The sequence below is a fragment of the Bombus pyrosoma genome, linkage group LG9, assembly GCF_014825855.1.
Source record: "Bombus pyrosoma isolate SC7728 linkage group LG9, ASM1482585v1, whole genome shotgun sequence".
NCBI classification, from domain to species: Eukaryota; Metazoa; Arthropoda; class Insecta; order Hymenoptera; family Apidae; genus Bombus; species Bombus pyrosoma.
The window spans coordinates 5,235,973-5,252,472 of record NC_057778.1 but is presented as its reverse complement, the minus strand read 5'-3'; the positions used below and the strand labels follow the sequence as shown (position 1 = coordinate 5,252,472).

General features: G+C 36.2%; 1 protein-coding gene across 19 annotated transcripts in view; it reads left to right on the top strand.

The window, feature by feature from the left end:
- LOC122571237 (sex determination protein fruitless) overlaps positions 1 to 16,500 on the top strand; it is a 92,765-nt gene that overhangs the window by 9,196 nt on the left and 67,069 nt on the right. For 10 of the 19 annotated variants that reach the window (XR_006317993.1, XM_043734774.1, XM_043734773.1 and 7 more), the window contains exon 4: positions 2,885 to 3,008. Coding sequence is in view for 18 of the 19 variants with exons in the window: in XM_043734774.1 (XP_043590709.1) it covers positions 2,885 to 3,008 (124 nt within the window). In the remaining variant the exon portion in view is untranslated. Of the gene's footprint in view, positions 1 to 615; positions 2,434 to 2,884; positions 3,009 to 5,668; positions 6,592 to 8,675; positions 9,272 to 11,761; positions 16,495 to 16,500 lie in introns of those variants that run through there. The other 9 variants (XM_043734755.1, XM_043734770.1, XM_043734769.1 and 6 more) reach the window with 5 other exon arrangements.

Sequence of the window (16,500 nt, the reverse complement as noted above, 5' to 3'; positions counted from 1 at the left end):
GAAATTCATATAGTAATTTGTAACATTTCTTTTTCTATAATTGCTGTATTATATTAGATTACTTATTAATTCAAAAAATAAATAACTTTTAACTATTCAATAGAATATTTAAATTCGTCCATATAATTTTAATAAAAGTTGCTATGGTCTTTTATAATATTAAATATATATAACAAATCAATTATTTTTTTTCATATTTGTAGTTAAAAGTTGCTTTAATGTAGTGTAAATTTTGATATTTCATGCATCGTAATGAAATTAATCTTTTATATTACGTATTGCTTTTATTTCAGAATGTTATTCTATTCTATTTTATTGTTGTATCGTGTAACCAAATTGTATTTTTTAAAAAATACTTTAACACACACATGCATAGCTTGTAAGCTATTCGTGAAATTATACAATATGTCGAGTAGATTGTACAAAAAATGTGAAGTTTCGTTACTGTTCCTGTAATCAATGATTTTCTACTATTTTCCTACAACTACTCAGTCCAAACAAACATGGGAAGGAAGGGATATTTAAATAGAGATACGAAATTGGCTTCTTATATGCTAAAAGACAAAATCAAAGATGTGTTGATTAAACACATATCCTTTCCTTCTCTGTTGACAGACTAGTGTGGAGTGGGAGGTTCAAAGAGATGGGAAGAGTGACGAAACTATGGATGTACAGAACATGACCCAAAATCAACAAGATCCTGCTGTGATACAAGTTTCTCGCGAAAGCACTATCATGGCTGGAGGTTCTATGTCTATCAATATGTCAGGGACTGCATTTAATAACCCTTACAAAGCTCCACAGAATCAATCTATATCTTTAAAGTCTAATTCGCACAAGAGTAATAACATAGAATTCAATTCTTTGTTCAGTTCACTTCCCGAAAGTAATGCCAGTGGTAAAAAGTTTCACAGTAATAATGATGTAAATAGATCAATAATTGTAAATCCACAGCCAAGCATGTCAATAACACAATCAAGTTTATGTAATATTTCACAGCGTTCTATTACTCAAAGTAGAAAGGCTGGTAGATTCAAAATTGGATGGTTAGATATGTACTCTTGGCTTGAATATGATGAAAGAACGAATCTTATGTTTTGTAAATATTGTAGAAAATGGAGTGATTCAATTCCCGAAATACGTACTTCATTTGCTGCTGGGAATGGTAATTTTAGGCTCGAGATTGTCAATCATCATGATAAGTGCAAGGCTCATAATTTGTGTGTAGCTAAAGAAAGCAAGGCAAAAGAGAATTATTCTTACATCATGGAAACCTGTTGATTTTTCATTATAATTGTATCTTAATAACAGCTGATGTTTGATTAATTTTGCTCAATTAAGATTCAATCTAATTTCAATCATTAACAAAATATTTTGATCATGCAAAAGAAGGTTCAATGAATGCTATAAAAAACTGTCAACAGTTTTTTACTTCCTATTATTATAAGGCCTATATCTTCATATATGTCTGTAATTATTTAAGGCTGTACAAACTTCACCATCCATACCACATTTTGATAAAATTTAATTGTGTTATTTATTTCCTCTTAAAAACATGTTCACGCTGTAATACATATCTTGAAAGCAGTTCAAAAGGATATATATCCTACCTTATATTATACTCAGTTTTAATAAACCATTAAACTGTCTATGCAATTTTAGGTAAGTGGACATAAATTACGAAGCTTGCCTTCTTTCAGTATAAATATAGTTTCAATATAGGTTTAAAATTGACATTTTTACAAGATCTTCGAAATTAATTTTCGTTGAAACAAACTAAATTTAAATAACGATGTGTTTAATATTTTGTGCTATACATATATTTTTAATTGAGTTAAGAATTTTAGCTCTTATTATGACATTTTTAAATATCTTATATTTGTATAATTAAGGCTGTTATCTTTTCATGGTTAATTAATCGTTATAATATTGTTTGATTCATGTAAAATCCTTTTTTAAAATTTTATGTACCTTAGCAGATATTATATGACGAAATGTTTTATGAAAGTTATAAATAGTTTAAATATTTGTTTTTAATATTACGTTAAAATGCAACCGTTGTTCAAGTTTATAAAATTAATACGTACATGTCTAAGCGAAAAATATGTTTATGTATCTAATGATATCTTTAACGTGAAAAAATATTTACACTTTCACGAGTTATATGTTAAAATTTATATTTGTATATTTGCGGATCTAATATTTTTATGTAATAACATTTACACTGCCAGTGTGTGTTATTAACATTGAAGTGTTGTTAGAAAGAGATGAATTGCCAAAGCATGTGTATTTTTGTGATGAATATCTCTCGCGTGAAATGTAAATAAATGTGAAAATCTAATATTTTTATTATAGAGAATGCTGACTTTTTCTATGAAATGTACGAATAAGCATGCATTTAAGATTTCAATGAATTGTCTTTCATGAAATCGACAAATTATATTTTCTTCTCCCTTCCTCCCATACTTATTATTATTAATTATACAAATAGTAAATAAAAGACGATGTGATTCCGTTTTATTAATTTGAATCAATTTCAATAGTTTATTTTATTTATACGAACTAAGAAATGTTCTTAGGAAAAAGGAAAAGATAACATTTCGATTTCAATTTTATTTTCGATATTATCTCTTTTACTATCTCATGTTTCCAAGTAAATTAAATATATTTAGAATGAATCCTTACCCGGTCAGATTATTCGAAAATTAACATTTGTTCCCCTTATATTTCTTTCTATTTAATCGTTGCTTAATTTAGCATAGTAGACAAACGCGATAGCAGTAAAGTAACTGATATTTTTCGAGACGGAAGAATTTGTAGATAAATCCCTCGAAGTGTGTTTGTTCGCAGTTGAATTTATAATGTATAATCGTGACGTGTGCAGGGTCATCCAGTTGGACTGCTAGGAGAAGAAGGAGGAGCAACAACAGGCACGTTAAGCGATGGTGTGTCAACGATTGAATCGTCTGAACACCATAATCCCCCAGAAATGCTCGACGGACTCGATGGTAAGACCTATAAATATCTATCATTATGATCAAAATTACATTTAGATTTCACGTATTTCCTTAGCTCCTTTGAACACCGTTATTGCAACGACGATTTTGATAAGTCATCTTTCTCGTCGTTTTTAGCGAGTTTATATTGCAATAATTCGAGGATACATTCCTCTTTTACTTCATTTTTTTTTTCTCGCCTCTTTTTTGTCGTAATTGATACAATTGTGAATAATAAAATGAATAATGGCAAAAGATAGCGACGGAAATACCGGAGATCTAAGAAATCGAGGGAGATGTGCATGCACGTTTGCAAGAATTTTTGCGCGTCGAGTCGTACATATAGGCGTACGAAGCGAGCATCCCTCTATTTCCAAGTCTGGCAAGCGTAGTGAGTGGTAACCTCTTTTTAGAAAACACGAACAACTTTCTTTGCTACGATGTATCCTGTATATGTGTATGTATATATATGCATACATGAACTGACGATATGTGTGCGTGTATTATATATATATGTATATATATATGGGTATAGATGACACAATATTCATCCTTGGTGTTGTGGTGATGGTATCGTGCATTTGCTATGTCACTATAGTAGTTGTTACAAACTCGTCAATGTGTTAATAAAGCAATAGAAACTACATTACATCTAACAAAAAAAAAAGAAAACCAAAAAAAGAAATAAGTAAAAAGAAAGCAACAAAAAAAAAAAAAACAGTTGCTTTTTCCCTTGGGAAGTGGTATCGGCAAAGTGGACGTTTCTTCTGTTGGTATCAGCAAATGGACAATACTCCTGTTTGATTGAGATTCTTGAGACGGCTGTATGGTTGATGATTGTACATAAGGCCTCGTATGTGTTGTGTTTCTTTCCTTCTTTTTTTTCTGTTACTCTATACACATTTACGTATATTACATATATATATATATAATATATATATATATATATATATATATATATATATATATATATATACACGTGTATTTACATACACCTATTTACTCACACGTTTACATCTAACACATCGGTGGATTTGCGTGTGCGTGACAAAATAACGGAATCCACGGTATGATTGCGCGCGAGAGCGAATGAGTGCGTGTGGGTGTGTCTCATCTGCGTGAGAACAAATGTATATACGTGTGTTTTGCATAGCTATAAACTTTATTTATAAACGAATACATATATACACGTATATATATGTAGATATGCATATTCCATTATATGTACGTGTGTATGTATGTATATATTATACGTATATCATTACGGCGGGATTCTCTGTGCATGTCTTTTTACACACTGTTTTTTCTATCCTCTTACAAATACCTTTTGCCACGTTCTTACGTCACCGTAACCAGCGATCTTAATCTTACATTCTCACGCGTCTCTCTTGCGCCTGTTTGTTTTAACCTGTATCACCAGTACATAAGTAAATGGAAATATTAGCAACAAAATACGGACATGCACGTGCTGCGTTCTTGTTACGTAAGTGATCCATGGATCGAACACGAGCGTCGCACCGGTTCGGTAGCAAAGCGAGTTACGTAACCCGAATCGTTTTCGTTTGTAATCGTGATTTTTCTTGAGACGAATTTCGTCGTGTGACTGACTCAAGAGAAACACGTTACGCTGTCTAAACGATATTTATATGATGTTATCAAAGAATGCAAGGATTTTGTTGCTAACGTGACGGTCCGTTTACCATTTTTTGAAAACTGTTGGCGCTCGATCTTGCAGTAACATCATCGCTGTCGTCGTTGTTGTCATAGTCTTCGTCGTCGTCGTCGTTTCACGATTGTATTAAGTCGTATCGATGCTCGACAAATAGCAAAGGATGTTGACATAGAATTTCGCCATTCTGGCAAACGTTGAATATCGATTAATCTCCAGGATGCATTTCGCGTGTGTGCGTCAACTAGTACGTCGATAAAAGAAAGTAGCAGCGGTACAAACTCGCAGCACTTTTTTTCTCCGACTATACTAGCACTCGTCTCGAGAAAGTATCGCATTTACAAGCAAACTTTTTCAACCAGGGTTCTTCCGCTTGCGTTGGTCTTTTAAACGGAACTCTTTCTTCATTTACTTTTCGTATCCCGTTTTAATATCTGATTTTGTATTTGTTTTTTGCTTTTTACTTTTTTACATGTCGTCCTATTTTTTTATTTTCTCTCTCTCTCTCTCTCTCTCTCTCTCTCTCTCTTTTTCTCCTTTCTCGATGTTGGTTTGTTCTCGTCGGTTGTGTGACGACGTGTTGTGTTTAGCTTTGCGTTTTTGTATTGTTATTCTTGACGATGATGAGATCGTAGGTGTGCGTTTTTTGTTTTTCTTCTTTACATGATATGAACTTTTTATATTTATATCTTTGGTTACGAGTAGGCATTTCTAGACATGCGTAATATTACTATATACGAGTGTGGTGTTTCGTAATGATATCATCGTAATATTGATTGGAGAACGTAATTAATTGAGAATCCCCTCTTTTCTGCAACCTATTTGACTTGACCGTAGAGTGTGATACTATACGAGAGGCATATACACGTTTATATATTCCTCTCTCTCTCTTTTTACATATATTTATATATATATATATCTTATCATGAGTCTGGTAGAGATTGTCGGTAATCGTAATTAGTCGCCTAAGCAATTTAATTGAAACGGGATCTTGTAATTCCAGGAACATCAGGAACTTGCAAAAAAGAGAAGGATATAAGTAAAGAGAGTCAGTCGAAGCTAGAACACTCCAACCTCGGTACGGAGTGTTGTAAGCTTTGTGGCAAGAGCGTAGCGAACATAAAAAAGCACATGAAATCGCATTTCCCCGATAAATATCAGTGCCAAATCTGCATGATATCGTTAACGAGATCCGATAATTTGAAAAGGCATATTAAATTGAAACACGGAATACGAGAGGGATCATTGATATCGCCGTTCATGCGCTTAGAGCATAAACATTTTTTAGCGAAATCGGAACCGGCTTACCTCACCTAGAATTCCATACGTTACGCTCGCGAAATACGAACGACGGAGAGTGATAAGGAATTAAGAAAAAAAAAAAAAGAAGAAATAAAAACACGTGCGCACGCGCTGATGCAAATCGTGTGCTCGGCTATATTTATACACAGCGGTCGTATAGAACATCGAAAAGATACGCGCGATAGACGGACATCGGACAGAGAGGAAGCAGAACCCGAGATTGTCGCGTAAAACGGCCGCGTTGCTTGCACATTCCATGACACAGATGGAACGCGTGGTCGCAGTTCTATGTGAAATTCGCCCTTCGTCGTGTTTGTCTTGTACTACTGGCAATCATTTGCTTTATTTCTCTAATCAGCGAGCGAAGATCGCGACGCTTCGCTCGATTATTTTTAATCGTGTTCTTCGTTTGATATTTTCGTAAGAGAATCTAATTATTTATTATACGTCTATATTTTAACATTTAAGAGTTTTTATTATTAAGAAAATAATTGACACTTAGCCAACCGTGCGCGCCACAGCGAGCCATACGTTTCCACCGCGCTCGGACAAATCAACCTATGCGCTGTCCACCGTGCATTTTTCCAGGCATCGAAGACTAATATTCACTTCTTAAAAGACAAAGAAGTCTAAAAATGATTTAAGTGGTTAATTATATTTTGCGGTAATGACTTGATTTAACAATTTCACATATTGTTTGTACAGAACATCGAACTAAAAGTATATATTAGTATATATTACAAGTATAAAAAGATATAGGTAAAATTAAAAACATTAAAAATGACTAAAGATAAATAATATGACTTGAATATGAATTAAAAATTCATAATGCACTTTAATATTTGTTTACAGTGTGGAATCGTACGATTATAATTATACATTTATTTAGTCAATGTAACTTTTTAATTAATTTTCACATCACTAAATTGGTGTATTTTATTATGTACCGTGTTTTATAAAAGCAGAAAAAGTGCCGCAATTAATTGGTAACAATTCCAGATAGACAATAACTGATAATAACAACAACAACAAAAAAAGAAAAACACGTTGCTAAAGTCAAAAAGGGAGATCTCCCTGTTTGGTCACGCAGCGATGTTTTTCACAGAGGGGAGATCTCCCTGTTCAGTTGGCTAAGTGTTAAGCGTATTGAATATCTGGCCGTTTTTAAAAGAAATGGTCGCTAGTATCTCCTTTCCTTTTATTACTAGTGTTCGTAGAATCGCTTAGATCTCACGTTCACGGATTCAATTCGAGTACAAAGAGTGTAAAGGAACGTTGTGCAAATGTCTCTTCAGAGAAAAAAAAAAAGAAAAAAAAATGTCGTGTTCGTAGAATACTACCTCCCGCGCGTGTGTTCTCGCGTACACGCGAGGATTTTAATCGTTTTTCCTCTTTAGAGCAAGCGAGAAAATTCTAAGTCTAACAAAGTGTGTTTACGTTCCGAAATGAAAAAAGGTTTTCCCTCTCAAAAATTGCCGTCACCGCTGCTCTTTCGTATGCACGCGGCGCATGGAACTGACTTTTAACACAGCGGCGCTCACCCCGCGAGCCCACTCGTTCATTTCTGACCAAAACTGAATTTCCATCGGGCCAGAGAGAAACCTCGAGATATTGCCTTTGATTAGATTTGCATAAGAGCGATACTTTGGCCGGCAAAACGTTGTGCAGCCCCGGCTTTTACCACAGGCGCGGGGATGATTTCCAAACCGCGAGGAAATTCTCCTCGAAATTGCTCGTAAAACGCCCCTGTTAACGAAACATCGACGCGTCTAGGGTATTTCATCCAGTTCCATGCCCGGTGTGCACTGTTATAATACTTACACGCAACTTTGTATCTCGTAATGGCAGCCTTGTTCCGCAGGTGGAGAGAGGAAGATCAGTATTAAGAACTATTTATACACTTATTTATAGATCGTATATTATATTATATTTATATTTATATATACATCATAGGTTGTGAAAGACGTCGAAGACTGAGTATACGAGAAAAAGAAAAAGCAAAAAAAAGAAAAAATAATGAAAGAAACGCTGAAGCTCATGGGTCGGTGTGGCTCGATGAAATAGTCATTATGAACTAGTCTCTGAGGCCCGAAGGCTGTTGCAAAAAAAAGCAGATTTTTCCATAGAGGTTTTTTTTCTGGTGCCTTTCCATTTAAAGTACAATATTTGTCTAATCAATGATCGATAATAGATATATATTATGTATGTATATTATACTATATATATTATATTATATGTATTATATATATATATAATATGTATATATTATTTTTTATATATTATATCTATAAAATATAATATTATATATTATATATATATAATATAATAAATACAGCTATGATATCACATGCGTAATATGTAACGTGTGCGACCAGTCTCTTCTATCGACAGTGCATGACATCTAATAATCGAACATCGATCTTTCTCTGTGCTCGCGTGCTCACCTGCACGAATACATACAGAGAGACTTACCTACGCGGAATACCTAAGTACAGTATACATACGTACATACATACATACACACAGAGAGATACGTACAGACTACAGAGACACGCCGTATGTCGGCTACCTATGTAACCCTTTCCTAGTAGAGTGAATCTGATCAAAGCGAAAAGAAAAGAGCTCGAGGGTAAACGGAGTGAGGCAGTCTCTCCGGATCGAATCACGTCGATGGCCGTTTTTCACACACGACTTTTCTCTATTTGCAGATACGACACTTTTAACCCCTCAGGGCATTGAGTGCGCGCCGATTACATACATTCAGAGAGTTAATCTGTCGGAGTTTTTCGAAAAGCTGCCGTATACGTACACTAGCAAATGCAAACTATGCGGTCGGGTCGTGTCGAATCTAAAGAATCATTATTTGACGCACAATCCAGGAAATTACGTGTGCCCGCTCTGTGGCTGTCGTAGGACTCGACTGGATAACTTGAAGGGTCACATTAAACAGAAACACCCCGAGATACAGATACTACAGAAGTCCAGCGGCACCGTGCAGACCTGAACAGAGTCTTGTCTCTAGCAATTCTCTCCGTGATATCTTCCCGTTTTGCACGGTATGCCGAGCGTTCGAGCATTTACGAACACGACGGTGCATTCATTGAAATCGCAAGCACAATTATCAATTGTTTTCAATTGTGAATTTTCTTCATGAATACACCACGTGATATATTTATCACAGTAGAACGTTGATTATCCGGATATTAATTTTTCACCGATAAAAATGTCAATATAATCCGTTACCGATCATCATTTATATTTGTGTACAGCGATGCAAATTAAATACAATTCTTGTCAAAACCTACGTTAAGCTCAATGTATAATTTTCACTTCTCTTTATCTGAGAATTTTATCCAGATAATCGATAACCGATATATCGTTAGATAATTATAAATAGCATTCTACTGTATTGTAGAACTCGTACTTATTTTATACTACTTTTTAGGTTTAATTTCTCGCCCCTTATTTTGGGATTGTTAGAGACTCGAGAGGGTATTGTAACGTTATCCATATTTTACATAGTATTGCAGAAAAATGTATTTAATCTTTCAGCAATTTCAGCGAGCACCGTAACGATACTTAAATCCTCGAACGTTCGCTCTATCCACCTAGAACCCTTTTTCACGAGTGGTGGTAGCACGGTCGAAGGTCGTTTCGTCTTATCCGCTTCCTTCGTGTCTCGTCAGTCAACGTCAAGAACCGTTTCGCCGGCCCGTTCGTTCGTTCGATAGGCTCTTAACCCCAAGAACAGCATTGTGTGCGCCGTTTCAGCGATGAATAGGTGCGCGCGAAGCGTTCCCGTTCTTGAAAACGGTGATACGCTAGTCACGCAAGGTGGTCGAAAGTTTACGAGACTTTAACGACGGGAACGAGACGAAAGACGCGGCGTATCGGCTCGTAATTCTCTGCTTACAAACCGAATGGATCGTGGTGTGAAATTCGTAGAAACCACCCCATCCCGTATCGGTTGCCCAACAATGTGCAATCGTTCGTATCGATGTCAGTATCGCAATTGATAAGCGGATTTCACGATTGACGAATAGTCGACGCACGTGTTGTATACTCGTTGATCAAATCGATCCAAAATCAACGCCTATAGTTTCTGTTTGTAATCGAACACTAAAAACGAAACTATAAAAGGAAAAGTCGTTTTCAAAAGAAAAGAAAAAAATGAAAGAAGAAGAACGGTAATAGATTCGTTATACGTAAATGTAAATTAAGGGGCCCAAAGGGTGTATCGTTTTACGATTAATTATTGATCATTTGCTAGACATCTTGACATTAATTCTATGAATTAGCCCGCTGTACTAAGTGAAGATCTTAGCGGAATGGATGGTTTGTAACTAAGAATTAAAAATGAAAATGGCATATATAATAAATTTGAAACAGTGAAGAATGAAGGTGCTGGTACATTGTCTCGCAGTAAATAATTAATCATCTTCTAGGCACGTTCAGATTAATCCCATGAATTTCTCCGTTGCACTGCAGAGAGACTTTAGAGAGAGAGAGAGAGAGTGTGCTGTCATAGGACGAGACACGTTATGTCACATCTCTGATACAAGGAACAGTTTCTCGTGTCACAACTCTGTCGACCTTAACACATGGTTGGCGTAGAGAATCAGTGGGTTTCCTTGTACATTAGTAGAGAAACCCTTGGTAGAGGCGAAGTGGAAATTAGTATTACGCGACATTTCTCTATTGGTCTCGATGATAGCTCGTTTCTTGGTCAAAGGACGTTTCACGGTTAGCGATAAAAAGCGTTTCGTCGTTTTGCGTCCAGTTGTGACGATGACATAGTCCACTGGTCCGATCCTCCTTGCATTTAATTACATCGTGCTCCCTTCATTAGCGCAATTATTCTTTTTGCGCACGTCTTCTTGCATCGTTCTTTTGACGATCGATCGATCTCCTTCGCCAACTTCCGTTCAAGCTCCGTTTTATTTTTTCAAACTCGACGCTGCTGTCGTCTGGCTGGTTTGTTAGCTATGCAGGTCGAGTTGCTGTAAATTAACAGCTTAAATAACTTCTTTGTTCACGCCACTTAGCAAAAAATATCCTTATAAATACTGGCGTTTGTTAGGTGGTTGTTCCGGACTTGTCTTAATTTCGTTTAGCGGTAGTGTTTGTTCTCTCGCGAGTAATCTTGCTGTTAAGGAAACTTCGATCACTTAACATGCAGCCGACTTTAAGTTTGTGTATTGGAAAAATAGTAAATGCGGAAGTTTTCGTGTTTATTTACAGCAAAATACTATTAGCATATCATTACATTTTATTGTAACATTTGTGTAATAATTAATTAGACCAGAGTGTAAATTTCGTGTCACTTTATAATACTTTCATATGATTACCAACGTTTGATAGTATGAAAATGAAATATACATAGAACCTGATAAAAAAACAACGCTTCATCGGAAAATAAGGCTATGTATTGGCAATACTTTTTCCAGATAATTGGAAAGTATCGATTTATGTCCATATTTCTAGGGAATACAAGGATGCTAAAATATTTCATTTGCGGAAAATATTTCAATCTATCGCCCATCGAAATAGACATTGCTAGGAGAGTTAAAAGAGACAGACACACGAGTTTTCAAGAACTTATAGTATTTAAAACATATTTTTCACACTATAGTTTGTACATAAAATTCTTGAAATCATTTCTATGTCCATTTTCACTTGCTTTTTTCATGCTATTTTATTGCTACATATTATCATTCGTCTGATCAGTCTGATCGGTCTATAACAATTACTAGCTTCTACATTTTTATCTTAGAATTAATTTCTTCTTTCGCAGTCAAACATCACTCTGATTGTAAAGGATTAAACGTTTCTAAGACACGCAACGTTAACAAGAGTCATTTGAAAAGAACGTGTAAGGTTCCATTCAGTCTTAACTGACCTGCACTATCCATGTAAAATAATTTCAAATACACATTACTAAAATGTTTTCAGACCAAAATGCGCTCCTAAAATAAACCTGGATGTCCCGATACTGCACTTAGGATTCCATGAAAATTTTATTAGTCACCTGCCAGCACGATATTCTTCGCGAACAGCGATCAATTCCGCCAGAGTTCTATTAAAATTCTCCGTTCCAAATTTAACCAATGGGAGAATTTGATTTCGCGACACTTCCAAACAGGATGCCCGATTCTCTAAGTCTCCAGGAACATTATCGAGCTAACTAACGGAATCCTCTTACATACAGGAGCCTTTGTGTCAAGCGTGCTCGATCGTTTCTGGTACGCGAACAATCTCAACACTGGCTCCACTTGTTCGCTAATTGAGCCGCTATTCGTCAAACGTTTCTCGCCGTCTATTTTCCTTTCGTTTCTTTCTGCCTCTTTTTATTCTCCACGATACAGTTATTTCCACCTGGAAAATCAGCCGCTCGATCTCGCAGCGTCCGATATTCGTGCAGACCATTCATCGATCTCGAGCAAAGCGGCTTCGAAACGGTGTATTATACTTGTGGACGGTTCCACGATGCTCTATCACCTGTTTAATATCTTCGAGAGGGACGAGGAGGAGTTTCAGAGACAGGTAAAGAAAGGACCGGTGAGAGAAAAGGGTGATGGAGTACAACTAAGAAACTGAGAGCAAGAGAAGATCCTTTTCACGATAAGCTCCTTAATGGCATATCTTCTCGCCCTTATTACAGGGCCGTACTTCATGGATGAACGATCAGGGTAGGAATCGACGGGCTGCTCGATAAGAGGATCACCGGTTAGGGACACGTAGCTATTGCAAAGAGTTTCGTTTTCTTGTGCACGCAAGAGGCTTTTGCTGCCTTTCTTTCTTTCGTATTCGCCTTCGCTTTAAACTTCGCTAGTTTAGTCAATGGAGGAGAAGAGTCTGCAGACTAGGTGCTCGAAACTGATCACGCGGCGCCGAGACAGGTCGTCACTAAGTTGTAGGAACTGGATTCTTTACCGTTGCTTCGCGATCTGTCGAAAATACCACGAGACAGAGACAGGAGAATTATATCTGCTCCGTTGAATTTCCTTCGGGTTTAGCTTCTCGTTAAAGGTAGTATTTTATTGTAAAACGTTTCCTCAGCTTCTTAGTATCTTTTTAATGAAATATTTACATCGGTTCTTCAATAGGAATTTGGAACGTACATTTATTAGTGTTTTAGAAGATTCGTAAATTTTTTAAGAAAATATAACCAGAATTGATAGTTCTATAGTCTTTAGGCTTGTAGTGCCTTTGTAATGATGAAATATTTACATCATCTATTCCGTAGGAATTTGGAACATTTATCTATGTCTTAGAACATTCGTACATTTTTTAAGAAGATATAGCCAGAATTAATGATCGTATAATTCTTCGAATGGATTTTGAAGAGAAAGTTTTCACGTCACTTTTGTTAGTTTCAATGAATTTTTGCTTTTTCCGTACCTTTCACAGACTGAAAGAAATAAAAATAGGTGCGCTCGAAGTTCAGAGGCAATAGGTCAAGTAGACTTTAACACGACATGGAAAATATTTCAAGGAACATTGGTTTTGAGAAAACTACCTTATTCGTTGTAACATTTTCCAAACAATCACAATTCCCCGAATATTGAAAATTCAGGTACAGAACTTCGTATAGATATCTTCGAGACTACATTGTTTCAGAAAATAAGAAAAGGAATTCGACTTATTCAAGAGGTTACAATAGGATATGATCTCTGTGCACACGAATATGTTTGTTTTTGAAGCATTAACAATGCTTGGAACATACGCACGCCGCAGTTACCGCTCGACTTCCGGTCGCGACTCCTGGAGAACCTCTCGCCAGCATTATTCCGCGAGGTTTTCGCATGTATATGGTGCGAATTTTTCTGCTATTCGGAAATTTCCGCAGACTTTCTTTGTGCGTGCGGATGAAATACGATTTCCCTCCTTAGAATTAACTTGTGAAAGTTAAAATTGATCTATAGTAATAGATCGTTGGAAGAGATAGTTTGATTTAATTGAAACGGACAAATGGATGCAGTTGGAGTTGTTTCATTTCGGCTTCAAATCGTTCGTCTATTCATGTCAGTGATTTAACTAAATTTAATGCAATATTTAATGATCGCTAATCTCTTTGGAATACCACGTCATATTTGGATCGCGAATTATTCAAATAGCGGGCATTACTCGTACTCTCGTAGTATTTGGCGTATACGTTTGTTCAAACGAAGTGTTTGCGCGCTAAAACATCCGGATAATGTGAGATTCGGATTTAAACGCGCGTTTCAAATGTTCAGAGTAACGTTTGTCTTCTTTAGCTCTATCATTATTACCGCGTGCTCGGCTGAAGCGTGAGATTATTGTATTGCACCCGGGTGTTTCGGAAATTTGACGATACAAGTCCGAAAAATGAGATTCTTTATGGAACATAAAATCTCGTAATAATATTTAATTTTAACGAAGTAAAATAACTGGAATATATTGTAGTAATTAAGATACTTTTATAAGTATATTTTATAGACGATTTTTCAAGAATACGATGTATTAATTGAACAAGAGTGTTTTATTTAATCCTTTGTATTGCGAGACCATATTTGATGTGATAACACGACATGATGATTCATGGAAGTTAAAAATTGCTTTGGAAATATACATATGTCTGTGTACATATGGAAATCTTATGTTTTACACTCGTCGATAATGAGATAATTTTAACGTCTCTCGTTAAATATGATTGTACAGTTCGAAATTTTCTTGAAAACTTGCCTTCATTTTACAATTTCATCGCTGAAATTTCCAAACTTTCAGAATTTCTGAATGCTCAACTTTTTAACTTATATATTTTATTTGTTAAAAAGTCGATTTATATGCTGTAGTTTACCTTTGTGAAACATGTTACAGAAAGCCATTTTAGATTAACATATATTAAAATTATATGCATATTATATTTCCCGTATTATGCACGTTCTATGACCAACATTTTATTAGTAGAAGTAAAAAGGTAAATTTTAAATAATCGTAAACAACTTTTTCGTATCTGAGATCAGATATAAAATCAGACAATATTCGAATTGATTCAGACAAGATAAAAAAATTATTATAGAAGAAAAGATTAGAAAAAAATGTAAAAAATCCTATATGATGAATTGTGAAAATTAAGGTTGAGCCGCGTGATCCTCTTAATCCTCTTTGATGGATACTGTTATATCCTAAAGCGAACTTTCAACCGTAGAAAATATTTCATTTCGTCTTTCCTTTTTTACGCGTATACCATTTTTTTTTACACACGATGGTAGCGATCCGTTGCAGAATGCATTTATCTTACGTCCGAATGGTTATTGCATTCAAACATCTATCCTTCGCTTTAGATGTCCCCTTTGTTTGCATTCATCCGATGTCTCGAGCGTGTCATTATTTTCGTTTTGGTAGGTTGTACGATCAATCAACGTTAGTTATTGGTTCTATCCTGCAACGGCGCGATATTCCTCCGATTTTTACCTGGGCGAGCCGATAGGTTATGCGAGACTAAATCCAAACATATACGAACACTCCGCTTCGTTGAGGGAATTTACGGATCCTCCGGCATGAGACGGTGAAATTATTATTAACCCATTTCCATCCATTTCGAGTTTCGTGCTAGGTGAAACAAGGCGAAGCACCGGACCTTTTGCACCCATTAAAAATGTATCAATTTGCCAAGGTAGCTTTTAACCGATATCTGTCTCACGGGACAGGGAGATGGTCCAAGTTAAATCAACATAGATATAAATTTCATCGACGGTTAGAAGACAGTAGATTTTTTTCCACGAGTATCAAATTGGTCTAACGTGTTCATCGTGTTGAAATTATCCAACGATCGCTGAAAATAAATCGCCGTTTCTCATAACCGTGAATTTTCTCGTTCCTAGTTTTCTCTCGTTGAGCTAATAATCTCCTCTCCACTGCAGCGAATCTTTTCACGCGAGTATCACCTGGCAGAGGGAACGACGCTGGGGTAAAACGTAGTTGGAGGGGTTTGTTCGTCGATATCGTTGGGAGAATCGTCGCCGGGAGAGAGGAAACTGGCGTCCCAAAACAGTTTCTATGACAGTTGTGTACGGTTGTTTCGTTGAAACCGCACACATGTATCATAGTGACTGGGCTGCTGTACATACATACGTAAACGGGGTTACATAGCCTCGAATGCAGTGGCATAGCGGAGAGAAATACGAGAGAGGAAGAGAGCTTGAGAGACATAATGCTACTCACCGACCTTCTTTATCCTAGTTTCTACCATCCTTATACGTACAGAGCTTCGTGTTCTCTCCACGTAACTCTCTCTTTCTCTCTCTCTCTCTCCCTCCCTCTCTCTTTTCTTTCTGTCTGTCTCTCTCATTATACTCTAATTCCGCAGAGCGCAGTTGGCGAGAAATATAACGCCGTGATCGAGTCGGCGTATGCAAATGTCGGGCCTTGCGTTGTAAAAGATTGTCTTGCGTTGGTTAGAGCATACCGAAAAGGGATCCATCCATCCCGTCTTTCACGTTTTTTTTTTTTCTTTCCCTATGCACGCTAATCAACGTCCAGTCTCTTTCTTCCTCTCTCTCTGTTACA